General features: G+C 52.7%; 2 protein-coding genes across 2 annotated transcripts in view; one reads left to right on the forward strand and one right to left on the reverse strand.

Annotated features, from left to right (window-relative positions):
* The window catches only part of CCDC40 (coiled-coil domain 40 molecular ruler complex subunit), a 62,812-nt gene that overhangs the window by 15,232 nt on the left and 23,804 nt on the right, over positions 1-23,776 (reverse strand). Inside the window, exons 11-16 of the mRNA XM_064369183.1 lie at positions 9,852-10,095; positions 9,583-9,765; positions 4,819-5,064; positions 2,773-2,986; positions 1,084-1,253; positions 746-837 (exon numbers count right to left, since the gene is read on the reverse strand). Coding sequence (XP_064225253.1) covers positions 746-837; positions 1,084-1,253; positions 2,773-2,986; positions 4,819-5,064; positions 9,583-9,765; positions 9,852-10,095 — 1,149 coding nt within the window. The remainder of the gene's footprint in view (positions 1-745; positions 838-1,083; positions 1,254-2,772; positions 2,987-4,818; positions 5,065-9,582; positions 9,766-9,851; positions 10,096-23,776) is intronic.
* LOC135271646 (putative uncharacterized protein encoded by LINC00269) lies at positions 3,490-4,370 on the forward strand. Its single transcript, XM_064369167.1, has 2 exons — positions 3,490-3,708; positions 4,251-4,370. Exons 1-2 carry the CDS (start codon positions 3,490-3,492, stop codon positions 4,368-4,370), a joined length of 339 nt encoding a protein of 112 aa, XP_064225237.1.

Raw genomic sequence — 23,776 nt, forward strand, 5'->3', positions numbered from 1 at the left:
GTAATCATAGCTCACTGCAGCCTTGACCTCCTGGACTCAAGTGATCCTCCCACCTCAGCCTCCCTAGTAGCTGGGACTACAGGCGTGCACCACCATGCCCGGCCAATTTAAAATATTTTTTGTAGATATGGTGCCTCACTGTGTTGCCCAGTCTTGTCTTGAACTCCTGGCCTCAAAGAATTCTCCTGCCTTGGCATCCCAAGGCACTGGGATTGCTGGCTGTGGCGGCTCATGCCTGTAATCTCAGCACTTTGGGAGGCCGAGGTGGGCGGATCACCTGAGGTCAGGAGTTCGAGACCAGCTTGGCCAATATGGTGAAACCCTGTCTCTAATAAAAATACAAAAATTAGCTGGACATAGTGGTGGGTGCCTATAATCCCAGCTACTCAACTTTAGCTGTAATCCTTTAGACCCCTGCCTCGCCCCAGTCAAGGTACTTGAGAGGTTGAGGCATAAGAATCACTTGAACCTGGGAGGCAGAGGTTGCAGTGAGCTGAGATTGTGCCACTGCACTCCACCCTGGGCAACAGAGCAAGACTGTCTAAAAAAAAAAAGAAAAAGAAAAAAAAAGGAAAAAGATAAAAAGAACTTCAAAGCACCACAGCGCTGGGATATGGGTGTGAGGGTGTGAGCCGCCCTGAGCCGCCCTGCGCCGCCACACCCGCCTCCCACGAGGTCTGAATGGACAGAGCTCTGCAGGCGCAGTGACCTTCATGACCACATGTGGCGGGAGCCTGGGACTCACTCTGCTTCCACCAGTTGATTCAGGAGGGTCGCCTTCTCCTCACTGAGCCGGTTCAGCTTGTCCTGCATCTCGAGGATCTCCCTCTCAGAGGCCTGCATGGGGGAGGGGGACAGCTGCGGGGAGGGCCATGGGGTTGTGGGCGCCGGGACTGGTGCCCTCCAAGTCCCAGCACCGAGGGCAGGGCTGCGGGCTGGATTTCTCATCCCCCCACAAGCCTCTCCAACGGGTGTGGGTGTTACGTCCCGTCCCGGTGCAAAACACCCACCTCAAGGACGTGCCCACGAGCGCACCCGCCCGCCGTCGTCCCACGCCCCAGGACGGCGTGGACTCCGCCTGACCTTCAGCGAGCGCACGAGCTCATTCTCCGTCACTCGGTTGTTCTGCTGCAGCTCCTCCGAGTCGCACCGGCTTTTATTCATCAGCACGTTGAGCTTCTTCAGGTCGTTGTTCAGGTCCTTCGTGTGGCGCTCAATCTCCTTCTGCTCCTTCTTCTCCTGCTCGATCCTGCCTGCGGCGGAGAACAGAGACTTGGGGAGAGACCCCGGGGAGGGTCCGGGTCCTCGCCTGCACGCAGCAGCGGCCGAGGGGCGAGCCGGGGTTTGTCTCTCCCTGTATGTAGCTCCCTTCATCCCCTTCCCTTTGTCCTTCCTGGCGCTCCTGCCTGAAGCTCACTCCTGCAGGCCAGAGGAGAGGAGAAGAGGGGGTCTCTTCTTCACTGCTAAGCTCCCCAAACCTGGTCCTCCGAGGGAACTGAGAGGACCCACGTGTGGGACGGTCAGCAGGCATGGGCGGGATGGATCTGTGGGCCATGGGGACCTGGCTGGCACTCAGACACCGTGAGTCTCTGGGGTGGGGGGCCCTTAGACCCTTGCCCCGCCCCAGCCAGGCTCAGGGGTAGGGGCAGAAAACAACAGCTATTCTTTTTTTTCTTTTTTCCATTAACCACTAGACCATCAGGGATTTTCTTTTTTTTTTGAAGAGACAGGGTTTCACCATGTTGACCAGAATGGTCTCGATCTCCTGACCTGATCCGCCCACCTCAGCCTCCCAAAGTGCTGGATTACAGGCGTCAGCCACCGTGCCCGTTCACAACAGCTACTCTTGATGTCAAGATGGGCAAAGGATAGGAGAGGCCACAGCTGGTTCACCCACTGGCCACTCCCCCAGGATGTCTCCAGCTCCTCCTGCTCTCCCCACGGTTCGCGCTGACTGCCCCAGGGCATCTGCCCTCTCCATGGGTGATCTCCCCCATCTCACAGCCTGGCATTTCGGCAGCTCTCGCCTTGGGATGCTGATATTCAGCCGACAGCTCCACCGGGTCTTTCGGGATCTGCTACTCGCCAACAGACGGGTGTGGGCAACCCATGGGCAGGGCGAGAGGCAGCAGGACCTCCGAGAAGGGCACACACGTGTCGGGCAGCATTTCCCGTGGGGGCCTCGCTGCAGGCCTGACCAGCATGGATCCCCGACCCAAGACCAGGAGGGACCCGGATGTCTCGGCATGTGGCCATGTGTGTGGAGAGTGGTCCAGGCTGGATGCCCGCCTCCCTTATTCCAGGTACCCTGGCACTTAGGCAGCCCTTTGGGCCTCAGAAGGGTCAGGGAGCCCTGTGGAACAGTTTTTGAAGCCCAGCTGGAGGTGACGCAGGGACAGCACCTCGCTAGAGCACGAGGAGCCCGCCTGGCAGGACCCTGGCTCTTCCCGAGCCTGTTTCCACCTGGGCGCCCTGGCTTGGCAGGGATGATAACCTTCCATGCTCCTCTCTCGAGGAGAGCTCTGGCGTCTGTGAGCTTGGAGGCATTTCGTGAGATTTCTCAACCCTCCCGCCGTGACTGCGAACTGGGCAGCTGGACAGGCAGTGGTTCACATTTACAGAATAAGGGGAGCATGCCCGCTGCTCATTTGCTTTTCCGGCTGTGTGGAAATCCCGCGATGCCCGCACTGAGTGCCCCGCCCCCGGGAGCCGCCCCCGCCCCGAGCTTGTCTGAGCATCCCAGCAGGGCTGGGCGGGCGCGGTGGCTCTTACTTTCTACTCGTAATTTCTTCTGCTCCATGACGTGCAGCTCCTTTTTGGACGTGTCCAGGGAGGCCAGCTGCTCCTCGCGCTCCCGCGTCACCTTGACCATCTCCTGCTGCAGGCGCAGCCAGGTCACCTGGGCCTGGACAGCCTTGGCGTTGTGTTCCTCGATCAGCTTGCTCAGCCTTTTGATTTCCAGCTCCAGGGGTCCCACTTCTTCCCCCTAGGCGGGATAGTCATCAAAAAGCAAAATCAGGCCGGGCGCGGTGGCTCAGGCCTGTAATCCCAGCACTATGGGAGGCCGAGGCGGGCGGATCACGAGGTCAATAGATCGAGACCATCCTGACCAACACAGTGAAACAACCCCTGTCTCTACTAAAATACAAAAATTAGCTGGGCATGGTGGCACACGACTGTTAGTCCCAGCTACTTGGAAGGCTGAGGCAGGCGAATTGCTTGAGGCTGGGAGGTGGAGGTGGCAGTGAGCCAGAGAGCTGAGATTGCGCCATTGCACTCCAGCCTGGTGCCTGGTGAAAGAGCGAGACTCTGTCTCAAAAAAAAAAAGCAAAATTAGTGTTCTTAGGCTCAGAGGTCTTCTTTGTGGGTGGGTGGCAGAGGGCCTGGGCCCGAGGTCATGAAGCTCTACGACGGCTGAGGGGCATTTACTCTGAGGGGCTCACGTTAGCTCTCAGCAGTGCCTCATGCCACAGACCCCACTGTAGAAACATGGCCAAGGGGCTCTGCAGCCCCCTCCAGCCTCCCCACAGTTGGTGCACCCACGGGGTGGGTGGGGCCTCAGGAACCCAAAGCGGCTTTGAGAGTCGCCATTTTTTTTTTTTTTTTTTTTTGAGACAGAGTCTCACTCTGTCACCCAGGCTGGAGTGCAATGGCACAATCTTGGCTCACTGCAACCTTCACCTCCTGGGTTCAAGTGATCCTTCTGCCTCAGCCTCCTAAGTAGCTGGGACTATAGGCGCGCACCACCATGTCCAACTAATTTTTGTATTTTTAGTACAGACAGGGTTTCACCATATTGGCCAGGCTGGTCTCAAACTCCTGACCTTGTAATCCGCCAGCCTAGGCCTCCCAAAGTGCTGGGATTACAGGCGTGAGCCACCGCCACCATGCCTGGCCGCAAGCCGCCTCTTAATAGCAGAGACGGCAGGGCTTAGGACTTCACTCCCTTAGCATCCATTCCGTTTTGTGGCTTTCAGAGCAAAAGCAGGAGCTCTCCACTGTTTGGGGCCCAGCTAAGAGCTCACGCCCAGATGCTCATCCTACTCCGGATGGGATTTTTAAAAATTTTTTGTAGACAGAGTCTCACTGCTGTTCATCCTGGAGTGCAGCAGGGTGATCACAACTCACTGTAGCCTTGACCTTCGGGGCTCAAGTGATCCTCCCACCTCAGCCTCCTGAGTAGCTGGGACTTCAGGTGGGTGTCACCACATCCAGCTAATTTTAAAATTTCTTTTGTAGCAATGAGGTCTCCCTATGTTGCCCAGGCTGGTCTCAAAATCCTGGGCTCAAGCAATCCTCCCACCTTGGCCTCCCAAAGTGCTGGGATTACAGGAGTGAGCCACTGCGCCTGGCCCTATTCTGTGTCTTGAGGCCTGTGGTGGGTCCTGAGGTTACAGGGACCCAATGACGTACAGGGCATCAGGCCTCAAATGCATTCGGCCACTTCTCTTAGAGCAGCAGAATATTTTGTGCCGGGTGAAAATGATTTGGAATTCAGACGTCGGTGGCCTTGAGTAACATCTGATTGGACACAGCCATGCCCGTCCTTTAGGTTTTGCCCACAGTCCTTCTCGCTATGGAGGCAGAGCCGTGTCACTGCCAGAGTAAACCTGAAATCTTTAGTCTCTGGCCCTGTACAGAAAAATGTGACTTAGAGCGCTTGGCACACGTGCTGCTTTGTCTGTAAGGCGGGTAGGGAAAGAGGCTGTTCTGCACCCTCTGTGAGTTCCTGTCTGACCGTGGGCGGCCCTGAGGGGTTTCTGCCCTGCCGGGCACGACAGTCAGCCGGGGACCGCGTCTCCCTGCCTGGGACCTCACCCCCAGCTTGGAGACCATCCGCTCCAGCTGCTTGTTGAGGACGTTGATGAGCCCTTGCTTCCTCTCAATCAGGATCGTGCGCCGGGAGATCTCGCTCTGGCTGTTGGTGATGAGCTCGTTGACCTTCTTCACCTCCTGGTCCAGCTCCAGCAGCGTCTTCCGGTGCGCGTCCAGCCTGCTGCTGCTGCGGGTGATGTCCAGCGTGGTCTGGGCAATGTCGCCGTCGATTTTGGAAAGATGTGTCATCTGCATTTGTGAAAGGAAACACCTGTGAATATTGGCTCCCCCGCAAGAGGCCCGGGACGAGTTTGCTGGTCCACCGTTCCCTGACGGTCGGGTCGGTCCTCTGGAGAAATTCCAAACGCACAGTCACGAGAGCAGTAGGTTGGGCTTCCTGCCGTCTTGAGGACCCAGCCAGGGACCTACCTGTTAGAACCTAGATGTTGGCTTTTTACAGAAAAGAGAGATCATGGTATTAGCGTTTCTTATTGATATGGTTTGGCTGCGGCCCCACCCACCTCTCATCTTGAACTGTATCCCCACAATCCCACGTGTCAAGGGAGGGCCCCTGTGGGAGGCGACTGGATCATGGGGGCCGTTACCTCCATGCTGTTCTCGCGATAGTGAGTTCTTACGTGATCGTGAGTTAGTGGTTTTGTGTGTTTCACAGTTCCTCCTTCACACACTCTCTCCTGTCGCCTTGTGAAGACGGTGCCTGCTTCCCCTCCTGCCATGATCGTAAGTTTCCTGAGGCCTCCCCAGCCATGTGGAACTGTGAGTCAATTCCACCTCTTCCCTTCATCAAGGGTATTAATAAGTTTAATAAGTGTATTAGTCTGTGAGAACAAATAGTAGCACGCATTGTGAGGGAATGTGAAAATGCAGGCCAGGACAGAGGAGAACACATTCGATCACCTGCAATTCTGACACGACATAGCTACCATTCCCACCTGGAATCCATCTTTCCTTCCAGTCCTTCCTATGTTACTCTCCAAACCAAAAATAGATCACACCCTACACCCTAGCACTGGGTGCTAGCCTGCTTTTTAATCTGATGACTTGTGTCTTATGGTTCTGCGTCCTGTAGGTTTTAATGGCTGTGCTATACTCTGTTACATTTGTAGCACAGTTTATGCAGCAAGAAGCAACTGTTAGACACTGGTTCCTCCGTGAGCTCCAACCCCTCCTGCTGTCCTGCGGGTCGAGCAGCCCGTGCTGGCCTCCTCTGTGGGCTCTTTGGCGGCATTAGAAAGATTCCTTCAGATCCCGTCTAGCAACCGGGGGTTTATCGAGGGGCCGTTTGTGAGAATCGGGAGTGAGGCAGAGGCACCCACAGCTGCAGTGGTGTGGCCAGAGCCGTTCTGGGAGCAGGGAGATGCTGTCCCCACTGGGACAAGGTCCTCTTCCCCAGGGCGTGGCTCTGACAGGTGGTCTCAGGCTGTGTGTCTGCCCTGACCACCCCTGCCCGTCAGCTCCTGCCACTCAAGGCCTCGGCTCTCTCAGACCATGGCTGCTGCCTACCCCGGCCTCCTCAGGGCCATCTGAGCCTCTCCTCCTGCCCCTGCTGAGGGCTCCATGTCTCTCACCGGCACCACGGGCGACTTCTCAGGAGACCTAACGTCCCCAGGTTGTGGCACCCAGACCCTGCCCATCTGGAACGGAAGCTCCCAGCATCTGGAGTTGCATGGCAATGTCAGCCTGCAGCCTCCTCCTTTACCAAGGCCGCCCTGAGATCTGAGCCCCACAAGGGCTCCCTGCCTCCCCCTCCCCAGCTGCCCTGCACAGCCAGGCCTGCCTCCCCTGCCCCACTCCTGGCTGTTTGTGGTCCCTGTGAGCCCACCGTGGGCTCCCCACAGGCATCTGCACCAGCCCTGGATTAACTGCTTGAACCCCATGGTGACCCCAGCTCCTTATGGGTGGTCCGTCCATCCACACTTTGCTCCTCTTCCCAGATACGCCCCCGACCCCACCTTCTATCAGCCCATGGGACTTTGAGCAGTTAAAAAAAACGGGGGTACCCTTTTCAAGAGCTGCACATGCCCTCCCACCCCACCTTCTATCAGCCATGGGGCTTTAACCAGTTAAAAAAATAGGGGCACCTTTTTCAAGAGCTGGACATGCCTCCCATTCCACCTTCTATCAGTCCATGGGGTTTTGAGCACTTAAAAAATGTGGAGGTACCCTTTTCAAGAGCTGGACTGGCATCTGTTGGAAAATTGTCTTAATGGGTCCAAGACTCTTTGCTGCCCTCTTCTGGACACTGGCAGCAGTACGCGTATGACCTATTCGGCTGCCCAGAAGGGGCTCGGCTGGGGCCCTGGGGGTCTGGGGGCCTGGGGGTCTGGGGGCCAGGCACCTGGGAACTGGACTTGGCTGTGTAGCAGCAGGCTGCACAGGCTACTTCACACCCGCCACGCCCTTCAGCTCTGCCTGGCCCGCTCCTCTCCCACCCCTCAGGAGGGCAAAACGAGCACTGCAAAAAAGCTTGGAGTCTGGAATCTGTCACCCTCCTCTGCGACTCAAATGGGGACCCACGGGCAGGCCCCGCGGCTGGGATTGCCCTGGACATGCCGCAGCCTGTGGCAGCCTCTGGGGGTCCTCCAAAGGGGCCTGCCCGAGGCAAGGAAAAAACCATCAAGGAAGGAATTGTTTTTCTAAGGACACAGGTCCCCTCCACCCCGACCACAGCGATAAGGGATAAAGCAAGATCCCAGGGGAAGCGAGTGAGCTCACAATCGGGGGTCGGTACCCTGCCGTGGACATCGAAGTCACACTCCACGGCCCCCCAGGGAACTCAGCCTTCAGGGGTGGCTGGCCAGGCAGTGGCTCACGCCTGTAATCCCAGCACTTTGGGAGGCTCAGGCGGGTGGATCACTTGAGGTCAGGAGTTTGAGACTAGCCTGGCCAACATGGTGAAACCCCGTCTTTACTAAAAATACGAAAAATTAGCCAGTGTGGTGGTGGGCGCCTGTAGTCCCAGCTACTCAGGAGGCTGAGGCAGGAGAATCGCCTGAACCCGGGAGGCAGAGGTTGCGGTGAGCCAAGATCGCACCATTGCACTCCAGCCTGGGTGACAACAGTGAAACTCTGTCTCAAAAATAAATAAATTTAATTAATTAATTAATTTATTTATTTATTTGAGATGGAGTTTCGCTCTTGTCACCCCGGCTGGAGTGCAATGGCGCGATCTCAGCTCACCGCAACCTCTGCCTCCCGGGTTCAGGCGATTCTTCTACCTCAGCCTCCTGAGTAGCTGGGATTACAGGCACGCACCACCATACCCGCTAATTTTTTGTATTTTTAGTAGAGACGGGGTTTCACCACGTTGAGCGGGATGGTCTCGATCTCTTGACCTCGTGATCCACCCGCCTCAGCCTCCCAAAGTGGTGGGATTACAGGCGTGAGCCACCGTGCCCGGTCCAAAAATAAATACATTTAAAAAAACAAAATAAAATAAGATAAAACAAAAATTAGAAACAGCCCAAAGTGCCTAACGAGATTTAGTAAACAAAATAAGCACATTTGTAGGATAAGATATTATGCAGAATGAAAATTTAGGTTTTTGAAGAGTATTTGTTGGCATGAGGAAATGTTATGCTGAATATGGTCAAGACAGCAAAATGCAAAACTATACAAGTAGCAAAGATTCACTGACTCCCATTCCCTCTGTGCCCTAGTTCAGTAAAATTAATTACAAATGGATGCAGACGGGCCTGGGGGCTGGGCACCGTGGCTCAGGCCCAGAATCCCAGGGCTTCGGGAGGCCAAGGTGGCAGGGCCACTTGAACCCAGGAGCTTTGAGACTGCAGTGAGCTGTGATCGAGCCACAGCACTCCAGCCTGGGCGACAAAGTGAGACCCTATCGCAAAAAAATAAAATAAATAAATAATAGAAAGAAAATGGGCCTGAGAACTGATTTGCCATGAGTCCAGTGTTGCTTAAGGTATGTACTTGTGTATGTGTGCGTGTGTGTGTTTGTTGGAGTTTCAGTGTATGTTTGTGTGTTTGCATGTTTGAGTTTGTGTTTGCGTGTGTGTGCGTGGTAGATGTGTAATTGCAAGCATGTTCATGTGTGCGAATGTGTTTGCCTGTGTGAGAATGACTACATGTGTGTTTGTGGTTGGGTGCAAATGTGTTTCTGTATTAAAAATTTCCAGAAGGAAATTTACCAAATTAAAAAAAAAAGTTGTCTGTGGATGGTGGGCCTGGAGCCGTCTCACTAGAACTGTCTCGTTTTCTTCTTAGGCCTTTCTATATTTCTAGGCTTTTTCTTTTCTTTCTTTTTTTTTTTTTTTTTGAGACAGAGTCTCGCTCTGTTACCCAGGCTGAAGTGCAATGGAGTGGTCTCGGCTCACTGCAACCTCCACCTCCTAGGTTCAAGCGATTGTCCTGCCTCAGCCTCCCGAGTAGCTGGGATTACAGGCATGTGCCACCACACTCGGCTAATTTTTTGTATTTTTAGTAGAGAATACGAAATACATGTTGGCCAGGATGGTCTCGAACTCCTGACCTCAGGTAATCCACCCGCTTTGGCCTCCCAAAATGCTGGGATTACAAGCATGAGCTACCACGCCCCACCTATTTCTCGGTTTTCTACAGTAAAAATGTATCACCGTTACAACCAGAACACCATGGAAAGGAGGGGACACACGAGGGCCCTCTGCTCACATTGACTCTGCCCCCTCTGCCCCCAGGACGCCTTTGCCCCCACGTGCCCAGGCTGGAGGGGGCTTGGCGCAGCCCCTCCCTCGGGTGGGGGCCTACCATGTTGGTCTTCTCCTTCTGCAGCTTCAGGATGAGCTGGTTGAAGTATTTGGTGAGCTTGTCGGAGGTCACGTGTTCCTGCAGTTTCTCCCGGATGGCGGCGTCCGTCTTCCTCCTGAGCTCCAGCTCATCCTGGATGGCTTGGCGGATGGCCTTCAGCTTGTCAGTGAGGATCATTTGTTCCTGGGGAGGAGGAGCCACAGAGTGGGTGTCCCTGTAGAGGCAGTGCTGCGGGCCAGGCGTGACCTGCGGGGTGGGCCCGGCCTCACCAGCTGGTCCTGGCCGAGGGCGTCCTCTGTGTCCTGCAGGGCCAGCCTGTAGGTGTTGAACTCGCTCTGCAGGGCTACCTGCTTGGTCAGGCACTGGGTGACGAGCTTCTGCAGGAGGCTGGCTTCTGTCTCTGTCCGGTTCAGGATGCTTGCCAGCTTCTCGTTCTTCTCTTCCTCCTTCATGATTGATTTCTTATAGCCCTCAATCTCACTGTCGATGGACTTGGCTTGATGCTGGCATTCTCTGCAGAAATGTAGGGGACAGAGTCAGTTACGTGTGAGGCGTCAGAGAACGGATGCACAGAGCTGTGTCCCACACGGGGAAGCTCACCAAGTAGAACTCAATGCACAGAGAAATGAATTAGGAAGGCAACTTTTTTTTTTTTTTTTGAGACAGAGTCTCACTCTGTAACCCAGACTGGAGTGTAGTGGTGCGATCTCAGATTACTGCAATCTCCGCCTCCTGGGTTCAAGCAATTCTCATGCCTCAGCCTCTGGAGTGGCTGGGCCACTGCACCTGGCTAATTTTTAAACTTTTTTTGTAGAGATGAGGTGTCACCATGTTGCCCAGGCTGGTCTCCAGCTCCTGAGGCCTGCCTCGGCCTCCCAAAGTGCTGGGTTTACAGGCATGAGCCACTATCCAGCAGGAAACCGACTCTTTCAATAGTAGCCAAATCTTTTTTTTTTTTTTTTTTTTGAGACGGAGTTTCGCTCTTGTTACCCAGGCTGGAGTGCAATGGCGCGATCTCGGCTCACCGCAACCTCCGCCTCCTGGGTTCAGGCAATTCTCCTGCCTCAGCCTCCTGAGTAGCTGGGATTACAGGCACGCGCCACCGTGCCCAGCTAATTTTTGTATTTTTAGTAGAGACGGGGTTTCACCATGTTGACCAGGATGGTCTTGATCTCTTGACCTCGTGATCCACCCGCCTCGGCCTCCCAAAGTGCTGGGATTACAGGCTTGAGCCACCGCGCCCGGCCAGTAGCCAAATCTTTAAAACCTTTTTCTATTTAAAATGTTTATAGATTGGCACGTATTTGAGAGGTACGTGTGATATTTTGATACAAGCAAACAGCATGTCACGCTCCAATCTGGGGAACTGGGCAACTATCACGTCAAACATTATCCTTCTTTGTGTTGAGAACAGTCCAAATCTTCTCTAGCTATTCAAAAACACACGGACTTACCGTTAACTGTAGCCACTATGACGCGCTGTCGAATACTGGGCCTCGTTCCTTCTCAGTCCCTGTATTTTTCTACCCAACAGTCAAATCTTGACAATCATTTTTCAATAGATCAATACAACTGTTACTCATCAAAAGTCCAAGTTGACAACTCTTTTATACTATGATTACGGGGGGAAGGGAAGTCACACATGGCTCAGACATTGGGCTGGGGGTTTTCATCTGCCCATCTTCCTTAATCCTGACAATAATCTTAGAAAGGAAATATTCCAGCTTTACAGATGTGGCCACTGAGACTTAGAACATTTAACCACTAGCCCAAGGTCTGCAGGAAACGGCCTGGCTGGGGGAGCACCAGGGGACCCACTTCAAATTCTATTGTCCTTCCCCTCAGCAGGCCGAGATGAGGTACCGGTAATTAACATCAAGCTCTCACTAACATCAGGCTCTAAAATACAGATATCAGATAATCAGATCTAAAATACAGATTCAAATCCCGTATTTGTTGGAGTGCAGTGGCACCATCTTGGCTCACTGCAACCCCTGCCTCCTGGGTTCAAGCAATTCTCCTACCTCAGCATGAGGATTTGAATTTTTGTTTGTGTGTGAGGCACGGTTTTGTTTTATTTTGAGATGTTCTGCTGTACTTTAAACATTGCTTTCTCTCTCTCTCCCTCTCTCTTTTTTTTTTGAGACAGTGTCTCACTCTGTCACCCAGGCTGGAGTGCAGTGGTAAGATCTTGGCTCACTGCAGCCTCAGTCACCCAAGTAGCTGGGATTTGAGGTGTGCGCCACCACGCACAGCTAGTTTTTGTATTTTTCGTAGTGATGGGGTTTTGCCATGTTGGCCAGGCTGGTCTCACACTCCTGACCTCAAGTGATCCACCTGCCTTGGCCTCCCAAAGTACTGGGATTCTAGGTGTGAGCCACTGCACCCAGCCATCTAGCCAATCTTTTTTTTTTGAGAGTCTGGCTCTGTCACCCAGGCTGGAGTGCGGTGGTGCAATCTCAGCTCACTACAACCTCTGCCTCCTGGGTTTAAGCGATTCTCATGCCTCAGCCTCCCCAGTAGCTAGGAGCACAGGCATGCACCGCCACGCCCATCTAATTCTTTTTTGTGTTTTTAGTAGAGACAGGGTTTTGCTCTCTTGGCCAGGGTGGTCTCAAACTCCTGACCTCAAGTGATCCACCAGCCTCAGCTTCCCAAAGTGCAGGAATTACAGGCATGCCCAGACATCCGGTATCTGTTTTCAGTGTGTGTGGATATTTATGGATTCACTGATGAGATCAGAAACAGACAAAAACCAGGAAAGGGCCTCACTGCAGGTTGATGAGGATGATTGAATTACGGCATGGGCATCACTTAGAACACAGTCTGGAGAGAACTGAAAGGAACAAAGGTGACTTCTGTGTATTCTGACATGGAGTAACTAAGACACAAGAAAAACCAAGGTGCAGAGTGGGCACACTAACCTGCCGCTGGCGATTTTCAAGTGGAGAGATAAGCACCTGAGAATGATGCTATGTGTGCACGAAATCTATGTGGAAAGACATTTATGAAACAGTAACAGGTTGCTTGGGAAAGAGAATTGAAAGACTGGGGATAGATAAATATGGAAGTACTTCTTGAATATTCAAATAAAAACTTATTCAAAGGATAAGACGCTATCCATAGAGAAAGGAAGCCTGGCCAACATGGCAAAACCCCGTCTCTACTGAAAAAAAAAAAAAATCAGCCGGGCGTGGTGGCATGTGCCTGCGGTCGAAGCTACTTGGGAGACTGAGGCATAAGAATCACTTGAACCCAGGAGACGGAGGTTGCAGTGAGCCGAGATTGAGCTGCTGCACTCCAGCCCAGGTGATAGAGCGTGACTCTAACTAAAAACAAAACAAACCAAACCAAACGGGAACTGGAGAGGTTTGCCATGTCCACAAAGCAGAAGATTTAATAATATTAAGGCCTCAATTCTCCTCAAACTGATCTGTGGACTCACGGTAATTTCAGTCACATCTCAGAAGGCATTTCTTCCCCAGAAACAGACAAGCAACTTCTAAAATTTACATGGAGATCTAAAGGACCTAGAGTAGCCAAAATAATTTTGTAGAACAACATCAAAGACTCAGACTATCTGATTTTAAGATTTTTCTATAAAGCTCTAGTTAGCAAGACAATGTGGTATTGGTGAAAGAATGACAAAAAGATTAATGGAACAGAATAAAGAGTCCAGAAACAGACACACGCACACACAGACACAGACACACACACACACACACAGACACATGCACACACAGACACACACACAGACACACGCACACAGACACACACACAGACACACGCACACAGACACACACACACACAGACACACACACAGACACACGCACACACAGACACACACACAGAGACACACACGCACACACAGACAGACACACACACAGACACACAGACACACACGCACACACATGCACACACACAGACACACACACACCCACACACAGACACATGCACACACACACAGACACACACACAGACACAGACACACACACAGACACACACACACACGCGATCAGCTGATCTTTGACAAAGGTGTCATAGGATTTCAATAGGGAAAGGACAGTCTTCTCAACAAGGCGTTCTGGGGTAACTAGAGAGACACGCAAAACCTGCACCTGGACCCACTCACGCCACAACAAAAGTGAACTTGAAATGATCAGATGCCCAAAGGTAAGACCTGGAAAACTTTGGGAGAAAATTGTTGTGACCCTTAGAGATTTCTCAGAGAAAAACATAAAAAGCGTGAACAAGGAAAGAAAAAATTTAATACATTGGACTTCACAAAAATTTAAAACGTTTGCCCTTCAAAAGACACTGTACAAAGAGCCAGGCATGGTGGCCTCTGCCTGTAATCCCAGCACTTTGGGAGGCTGAGGCAGTTGGATCACGAGGTCAAGAGATCGAGACCATCCTGGCCAACATGGTGAAACCCTGTTTCTACTAAAAATACAAAAATTAGCTGCATAGTGATGGGTTCCTGTAATCCCAGCTACTCAGGAGGCTGAGGCAGGAGAATCGCTTGAACCTGGGAGGTGGAGTTTGCAGTGAGTCGAGATCACACCACTGCCCTCCAGCCTGGGCAACAAGAGGGAAACTGTGTCTCAAACAAACAAAAAAAAGTAATATTTTGGGCTGGGCACAGTGGCTCACACCTGTAATCCCAGCACTCTGGGAGGCCGAGGCGAGGGGCTCATTTGAGGTTAGGAGTTCAAGACCAGCCTGGCCAGCAGGGTTGAAACCCTGTCTCTACTAAAAATACGAAAAAAAATTAGCCAGGTGTGGTTATGGGCACCTGTAATCCCAGCTAGTCAGAAGTCTGAGGCAAGAGAATTACTGGAATCTGGGAGGTTGAGGCCGCAGTGAACCAAGATCGCACCACTGCACTCCAGCTTGGGCAACAGAGCAAGACTCCATCTCAAAAAAACCCAAAAAGTAATATTTTGACCTCCTCCCAGGAATCATAAATATCCTTAATGTTATCTAGAATGGTGACTTTGTTCCAGAAGGTTTTCAATTTACTTTGCCCAGATCCAACAGAGCAATCGCTATCTATGACAGCTACAGCTTTCAGAAGGCATTACTGAAATAGTCAGACTTGAAGGTTGAAATTACTCCTCAATCCATAGGTTGCAGAATACAGGCTGTGTTACAGGTGTGAAAACAACATTCATCTCCTTGTACAGCTCCAGCTCTGTCAAAACCCTTGGGTGACCAGGTACATTTTCTTTCTTTTTTCTTTTTTGGTTTTAGAGACAGGATCTTGCTATGTTGCCCAGGCTGGTCTAGAACTCCTGACCTCAAGCAATTCTCTCACCTCAGCCTCCCAAGGTGCTGGGATTACTTGAGCCACCATGCTCACCAGGTGCATTTTCAATAAGCAATAATCTTTTTTTTTTTTTGAGATGGAGTTTTGCTCTTGTTGCCCAGGCTGGGGTGCAACAGCGCGATCTCATCTCACTGCAACCTCTGCTCCCAGGTTCAAGCGATTCTCCTGCCTCAGCTTCCTGAGTAGCTGGGATTACAGGCATGCGCCACCATGCCCAGCTCATTTTGTATTTTTAGTAGAGACGAGGTTTCTCCACGTTGGTCAGGTTGGTCTCGGACTCCCGACCACAGGTGATCTGCCTGCTTCGGCCTCTCAAAGTGCTGGGATTACAGGTGTGAGACACCACGCCCAGCCTTGTTCCATTTCCAGAGCCACAGGCAGAGTAAATTTAGCAAAATTGTTAAGGCGCTAGGATTTTCAGAATGGCAAATGAGCATTGGCTTCAACTTTAAGTCACCAGCTGTGTTAGCCCATAATAAGAGAGTCAGCCTGTGCTTTGAAGCCTTGAAGGGAAGCATTGAGTTTTCCTCGTTAGCTATGAAAATCTAGCTGGGCGCGGTGGCTCACGCCTGTAATTCCAGCACTTTGGGAGGCAGAGGCAGGTGGGTCACTTGAGGTCAGGAGTCTGAGACCAGCCTGGCCAACAGGGTGAAACCCTGTTTCTACTAAAAACACAAAAAATTAGCTGGGCGTGGTGGCGGGCGCCTGTTATCTCAGCTATTTGGGAGGCTGAGGCAGGAGAATTGCTTGAGCCTGGGAGGTGGAGTTTGCAGTGAGGGGAGATCACGCCATTGCACTCCAGCCTGGGTGACAGAGCGAGACTCTATCTAAAAAAAAAAAAAAAAAGAAAATCTTAGATGGCATCTTCTTCCGGTACAAGGCTGCTGCATCTACACTGGAAGTCTGTTGCTGAGCGGCCACCTTCCCCAGCGAGCTCAGCCGGGTCTTCCGCAGAGCCTGCAGCTTCTCCACCGGCACCTGCCGCTTCACCTTGCACTTTTACGTCACGGGGATGGCCTCTTTCCTTACGCCTCATGGACCAACCTCTGGTAGCTTCAGCCTTTTTTTCTGCAGTCTGTTCCTCACTGGGCCTCTGTAGAATGGGAGGGAGTCAGGGCCTTGGATGAGGCTTTGGCTTGAGGGAGTGCTGCGGAAGGCTCCATCTCCTCTCCACAGCACCGGAACTTTCTCCATTTGGCAATTAGGCGGCTTCACTTCCTTTTGTGTGTTCATTAGAGCAGCACTTTAAATTTCCTTCAAAAACTTTCCCTTTGCGTTCACAGCTTGGCTGATCCTTGGCGCAAGAGGCGTAGCGTTGGGCTTCTCAGCTTTTGACGTGCCTTCCTTACGAAGCTTAATCATTTGTAACTTTTGATTTAAAGTGAGAGGCAGCTGGGAGTGGTGGCTCACACCTGTAATTCCAGCACTTTTGGAGGCCGGGGCGGGCGAATCATTTGAGGTCAGGAGTTTGAGACCAGCCTGACCAACATGGTGAAATCCTGTCTCTACTAAAATACAAAAATAAGCTGGGCGTGGTGGCAGGTGCCTGTAATCCCAGCTACTCGGGAGGCTGAGGCAGGAGAATCGCTTGAACCCAGGAGGCAGAGGTTGCAGTGAGCTGAGATGGTGCCACTGCACTCCCCGCTGGGTGACAGAGTGTCTCAAAAATAAATAAATAAATTGAGAGGCATGAGATTCCTCCTTTCGCTTGAGCACTCAGAGGCCATTGCAGACCTAACTTCAATATTGTTGCGTTAGGTCAGAGAATAGGGAGACCCAAGCAGAGGGAGGGAGACGGAAGAACACCGGCCGGTGGGGAAGTCAGAACACACACGACACGCATTGATTAAGTCTGCCGTCCTACGTGGGGGCAGTCTGTGGCTTGTGGAAACACAATTACAATAGTTAACATCAAAGGTCACTGATCACAGATCACCGTCACAGAAAGAAACAGTTTGAAATACGACGAGAACTACCAGAACGCGGTGCAGGGACACGACGTGAACACGCACTGCTGGAAAAGCAGGGCGGATGGACTGGTCCACACAGAGCTGCCATCAAACTTCAATTTGTGAAAAAGGCAATTTCCGTGCAGTGCGACAAAGAGAAGCACATTGAAATGGGATGCGCCCGTATTTACCCGGGAGAAACGGGTACAAGGATCTGTACGGAACAGGCACAGCAGCTTTCTTCACGGTCTTCCAACGGTAAAACCCGAACGTCCATTGGTTGGTGGGTGGATAAATAAATGCATCTGGTATATCCGTGTGAGGGAATACTATTCGACAATAAAGAGGAACACACCGCTCATCTTGCACCATGGGTGGATCTCGGAAGCATTATGCCAAGCGCAAGCCAGACGAGAAAAGCCACAGTCTGCGCGATTCCATTTATATGACATTCTAGAAATGGCAGAGCTGTAGGCACAGAAGGCGGCACAGCGGCTGCCAGGGCTGGAGGTATGCAATTTTGTGCATAAATTATCCCCAGTCGTCCTGACTTCAAGTAAATAAGTTACTCGTTTTCTTTTTTTAGGAAGAAGCAGTCTTATAAATGTCTAAATTTGACAATAAAAATAAGATGTCTAATTTAAAAAGACACAGTTACAAACTGTGTGACAGAACGCCTAACACTCGGGAGCACGTGCCGGGGAGTGCGCTGACATGCTAATGAGCCTCCCTGTCACAAAAGGAGAAAGATGGTATTTTTAAATCCTTTCCTCCGTTTTTCAAATTTCCTGTAACTTAATCATGTATCCTAGATAATCATTATTTTTTTTAAATTGCATTTTGAAAACTCCCTAGATTAGCAGGCACCGGTAGAAAGCACAGGGTCTACTCGACTTACGATGGGGGTGCAGCCTGACAAACCTGTTGTAAGTTGAAAATATCGTTAAGTCCAAAATGCAGGCGGGGCACAGTGGCTCATGCCTGTAATCCTAGCACTTTCAGAGGCCGAGGCGGGCAGATCACCTGAGGTCAGGAGTTCAAAACCAGCCTGGCTAATATAGTGAAACCCCATCTCTATTAAAAGTACAAAATTAGCCGGGCACGGTAGTGATGCATGCCTGTGGTCCCAACTACTTGCGAGGCTGAGGCAAGAGAATCGCTTGAACCCAGGAGGTGGAGGATGCAGTGAGCTGAGATGGCACCACTGCACTCCAGCCTGGGCGACAAGAGTGAAACTTCATCTCAAAAAAAAAAAAAAATTTCTGGGCACGGTGGCTCACGCCTGTAATCCCAGCACTTTGGGAGGCTGAGGCAGGTGGATCACCTGAGGTTGGGAGTTCGAGACCAGCCTGACCAACATGGAGAAACCCCGTGTCCACTAAAAATACAAAATTAGCCGGGTGTGGTGGCTGACGCCTGTAATCCCAGCTACTCGGGAGGCTGAGGCAGCAGAATTGCTTGAACCCAGGAGGTTGGAGGTTGCCATAAGCCGAGATCATGCCACTGCACTCCAGCCTGGGCAACAAGATCGAAATTTCATCTCAAAAAAAAAAAACCAAAATGCACTTCCTGGTAGCTTGCCTGCCAGGCACCCCGGCTCAGCCCAGCCTCCCTCAAACGTGCTCAGGACACTCCCGTTAGCCTACAGGTGGGAAACCATCTCTCCAGAGCTTGTTTTATGATAGTGTCAGGCGTCTCAGGCAAGGTATTGAATACCGTGCTGAAAGTGAAATGCAGGGAGGTTGCGTGGGACCCAGAGCCCAGTTTCTGCTGCTTGCCCGTTGCTTTAGTACCATGGAAAAGTCCAAGAATCATTAAGTCGGGGACTGTCTATAAACGAAACAAAAAAGACTGGTAGAATCTAGAAGAGGGCCCCCGCGTTGGGCCCTGTGCCTCTGAGGATGAAGGGGGACGCCGGAGACGTCCGGCAGCCTGTGGTCAAGGCCTCGTCCTCTCCCGGGATGCTGCCCATGGCGCCTGTCCTCGGGTTGGCCTGCCTGGCTGCCATGGCCACAGCTGAGGGCCTGGGAGGAGACTGCTAGGCCGTGTGGCTGACCGATTCACATCCTGGGGTAAAGGGCTGTGGCCGGCTGTGGGCCAAGACCTGTCTGCCCTCTGTATTTCCTGCCAGAAAATAGGACAAAGGCAGGTAAGAGATTGCAGGGGAACCCGAATTTTTGGCTCCAAGTCCCAGGGGCGTGTGAATTCTAATTAGGTTATCTTTCCCCAGGTACACTGTGGTGCAGACTTTGTTTTCTGAAAGTGAAAGTGACCCGTTTCCCTGCATCTGTGATGTGCAGGCTGACTGTGGGCTCCCCGTGGTTATTCACCTAGCCTTGTGACCCACGTTGGCTGTGACGTTGTAAGGATTCCGTGGGCTGCCGTGGCGGGGCCGGTCTGGTCTCGAGGGTCACATATGGCTCCTTCAGGACTTCCGGCTGCTGGGGAGGGCAGTGTCCAGCTCCCACGGGCAGGCCCAGATGGACAGGGGATGTGCCCACAGCCACGGTCATTCCCCGGTGGGAAGGAGGGACAGGACACCGTGAGCCACCACAGCAGTCCTGACAGGTGTGACCCACAGCCTTGTGTCTGGGGACACTCTTTTCTCGTTTTGTTTTTGAGACAGGTTCTGGCTCTGTTGCCCAGGCTGGAGTGTGGTGGCACCATCTCACCCCACTGCAGCCTCGACCTCCTGGGCTCAAGCAGTCCCCCACCCAGCCTCCCAAGTAGCTGGGACCACAGGTGCACATCACCATGCCCACCTAATTAAAAAAAAAAGTATATATATTTTGTAGAGACAGGGTCTTGCTCTGTTGCCCAGGCTGGAGTGCCGTGGTGCAATCATGGTTCATTACAGTCTCGAACTCCTGGACTCAAGTAATTGTTCTGCTTCTGCCTCCCAAGCAGCTGAGACCACAGGCACATACCACCACACCCGGCTAATTTTTATATTTTAGAGACAAGATCTTACTATGCTGCCCAGGATAGCTTTGAACTCCTGGGCTAAAGGGATCCTCTTGCCTCAGTCTCCCAAAGCACTGGGATTACAGGCATGAGCCACTGTGCCCGGCCATGGGGCACATTTGTAATGGGGTGTTACTCTGTCTTTGGTCTGTGGCCTCAGGTCTGCTGGGTCACCAGTGTCCTTAGGTATACAGGGCACTGGTGGTGACCGGGCCCCACCTGCCAGACCCCAGGCCAGAAGGAGGCCTGCTGGGGACACTGTGGCAAAACCCACACCCAGCCCATTCCACACTGCCCTCCGCTCCTTCCTCCTCCGTCAACTGGGGGCAAGGACAGTGTCCTCTTTGATGGGCCACACCAGACCAAGCTCAGCCTGGGGCCTGTCACCCAGGAAACTGAACGCTCCGGTTGCTGCCCGGCTCTGATCCCGCGTTCACAGTATCTGTGGCCCCATCCTGTCCTCCCTCCCCAGGGCAGGCTCCAACACTCCGTGCCAAGGGGAAGAGCTTTGAGGAGTCGTCTCTGCCATCATCAGGATTGAGGGAAAAGGAAGTCTGGGAGATTAGCACTGGCCCTTCAGCGTTCTTGGGTCGATTTAAACAGGAAACAGAGTCACGTTTCATGTTTCCCCTGAACTTTTATGACAGTGTGCAAAGCCCCTGCAAAAACAGGGAAGACAGCAAGAAAAAGCAGCGAGACAGGCGCAGCGTCGGAGCTCAGCTTGCAGCTTGTGCACGAGACGCAGGGCAAGATTACGGTTACCGCCCCGCCCCCACCCAGCAACCCCCGACCAAGGACAGGGAGGTCAGACTGTCTTCAAAGCGTTCGGTTGTAGACTCGACATCAGGTGAAGAGACACAAAGGCACGGGAAAAGAGAAAGGGTGAGGTTTGGCTGGAACCTAATCAAAGGTATGAGCTTATCTGAAAAATGCCAGGATGTCAGGAAGGAGGAGGGGTGGGGCATTGAATGGAAAAGGCAGCAAGGTCAGGGCGAGGGCTGCTGGGGGGACACCTCCCTCCCATGTGGACCGACTGGCCACGCACTCTGGGGAGAAGTAGACAGCAGGCAGAGCCAGGGCCCAGGCTCCCCGTCCTCCAGTCAGTCCCTGAGCAGTGGCCTGTGGCATCTGCTCCTGGGTGCTCCCCGACAGATCAGAATTGGCTAGTCCGAGCGTGGAGCATTTCGTTCTTCCGTGTTCGTATTTCGTCACGCCTGTGAATGGGCTGTTATTCTCATGTACATGTCAGGCTCTGGTGAGCTGAATTCATGTAAACTAGCTCCAGGACAAGCATGCCTTCTTGGTGTGATGCCAAACCAAGCTTCTGAGCCAGGGGTCCTGCCCCACGGGGATCTGACAGGGTGAAGGCGCCGCAAATGCCCAGACGGCCACCAGGGTACTGGCCTGGTGTGCACCGTCCCGACCACCAGCCAGGGATGTACCATTTTCTGAGACACTCTACACATCTGAACATCTCAAAGTCAGTATTTGAGGCGTAGTTCGGTCTGCACCCCCAGCCTGGAAGTCCTAAGCAAATGTAATAATTTCTTTCTGTAACGATGGCCCTGACCTGTTAAACGTGTCTCCAAGTTGCTTCTTCAAATCTCTCTGGGTGCAAACAGCAAATCTCTGCAATTACAGCTTACACTTCTCACACTGTCCTACACGGCCTGTACTTTTAAAACACTGGCCGGGCGCCGTGGCTGTCACCTGTAATCCCAGCACTTTGGGAGGCCGAGGCGGGTGGATCATCTGAGGTCAGGAGTTGAAGATCAGCCTGGCTAACATGGTGAAACCCCATCTCTACTGAAAATACAAAAATTAGCCGGGTATCATAGTGTAATCCCAGCTCCTAGGGAAGCTGAGGCAGGAGAATTGCTTGAACCTGGGAGGGAGAGTGAGCCGAGATGGCACTCCAGCTTGGGGGACCGAGTGAGACTCCATTGCAAAAAAAAGAAAATAAAAGATGAGCCTCACTCCTCCCGGGGCCTTGGTGCGCCGAGCTGCGGGTGGAGTCAGAGGCTCGCTTGCTCGCCGTCAAGTGTTTGTGTACGTACAGATTTCACTAAAATATTCCCTCCACATTCTGTGCATGCCCATTTTATACAACCAGATATCTGTTTTTTTCATCGATCAGATTGGCACAATCCTGAAGTGTGACAGCATGCTGAGCTGTGAGGGGACTTTGAAACACTGCTGCCGGGGGTGTGACTGGCACAGTCCTACTTAGCAACACCCGCTAGACCCAGAAATTGCAGGCTTGGCGGCTAATAAAAAAAATATATATAGCAACCTGTTGAGCGGAGCATTCCCTACACATCTACAGCAGCATCGCAATAAAAAAGGAACGTGGACACCCCGGGTGCCCTGGTCAGGAAGCTCCCCCTGGAAGTACCCCAGTGCAACAGCAGGTGCTGGAAAGGCGGGACTGAGCCGTGTTGATATTTTGACTTGGGAAGCGCTCCAGGACCCGCGGTGAAGTGGAAAGAGGAAGGAGGCGCAGAACAGCGCGTGTGGGGCGCTCCCCAGAGCGAAGGCGGAAAGCGGGACTGTGGACACACGCGCTTTCTTGCGGCTGCAGAGACGTTAGGGAGGGAATCCCAGTCAACCAGGAGCCTTGCCCATCGTGGGAGGGGGTGCTAGTGACCGCAGGGCCGGCGGGGAGGAGACCTGATCCAGTGCGATTTTTACAGTGTTCGTAACCCAAAGGAAGCCACATCTCTGAGGGTAACGAGGACGCTTTGCAGAGAGGACACTGGTTGGTCTGGGAGGCAGGGGACAGCTGGACCACAGGAACGTCGCAGAGGGGGCACCTCCCCCTAGGGACCCTGCAGGGTTCACAGGCCATGAGCCTCGGGGAGCCGGGCCGGGCGCTGGGCCCTCAGAGGGAGCCTTGGGGAGCTGGGCCGGGCGCAGGGCCCTCAGAGGGAGACTCGGGGAGCTGGGCCGGGCGCAGGGCCCTCAGAGGGAGACTCGGGGAGCTGGGCCGGGTGCTGGGCCCTCAGAGGGAGCCTCGGGGAGCTGGGCCGGGCGCTGGGCCCTCAGAGGGAGCCTCGGCCTTGACTTTCCTCAAGGTCCAAGGCAGCTGACTTGCGTAATTAAACGGTCAGGTATTAAATCCTAGCATTGGGCCTGGAGGAAAAAGCCACCCACGTGGGCAGACGGCCAAGTCCTCTCTTGTCCGGGTGTGCAGGCAACCCCAGTTCCTCTACCTGGCTCTGGTTCCTCTACCTGCATCTTTACAGGGGAGCCAATCTTCAGCCAAGCCTCATTGCCTGTATCAAGCCACAATGATTCAGGAAGTGAAGGAAATGAGTTTTGCTTTTTTTTTTTAGACAGAGTCTTGCTCTGTCGCTAGGCTGGAGTGCAGTGGTATGATCTTCGCTCACTGCAACCTCTGTCTCCCGGGTTCAATCAATTCTCCTGCCTCAGCCTCCCGAGTAGCTGGGACTACAGGTGTGTGCCACCACGCCTGGCTAATTTTTTTTTTTTTTGCATTTTAGTAGAGACGGGGTTTCACCAAGTTGGCCAGGATGGTCTTATCTCTTGACCTGGTGATCTGCCTGCCTCAGCCTCCCAAAGTGCTGGGATTATAGGCATGAGCCACCATGTCTGGCTATGAGTATTTTTAATCCAATGTCATTCATTTGAAAATGTCTTGGTCTGAAAACTTTAAAAAACAAAACGGTTTCGTTTTGTTTCTTTAATCACAGGACCCAAAAGGAAGAGCATCTCCTAATCGTGTGATGACTGCCAAGCTGGCTGCTTGGCTGTGGAGCTGGCAGGGGCCAGCCAGTCCCTCGTTCCCTTGTCCAGCGAGCCTTTCTTGAGCACTTGCTGTATGCCAGGCTCTGTGCTGGGCACAAGGGTTGGAGCCTACGAAAGGTGCAGGCAAATCGAAAGCTCAGTGGGTGAGCCACGCACCACCGCAGCGCCCGGCTTTTGCTTTCTG

This window comes from Aotus nancymaae, unplaced genomic scaffold (assembly GCF_030222135.1).
Source record: "Aotus nancymaae isolate 86718 unplaced genomic scaffold, 86718_ANA_hifiasm-v0.15.2.pri h1tg000089l, whole genome shotgun sequence".
In the NCBI taxonomy this organism is placed as follows: domain Eukaryota; kingdom Metazoa; phylum Chordata; class Mammalia; order Primates; family Aotidae; genus Aotus; species Aotus nancymaae.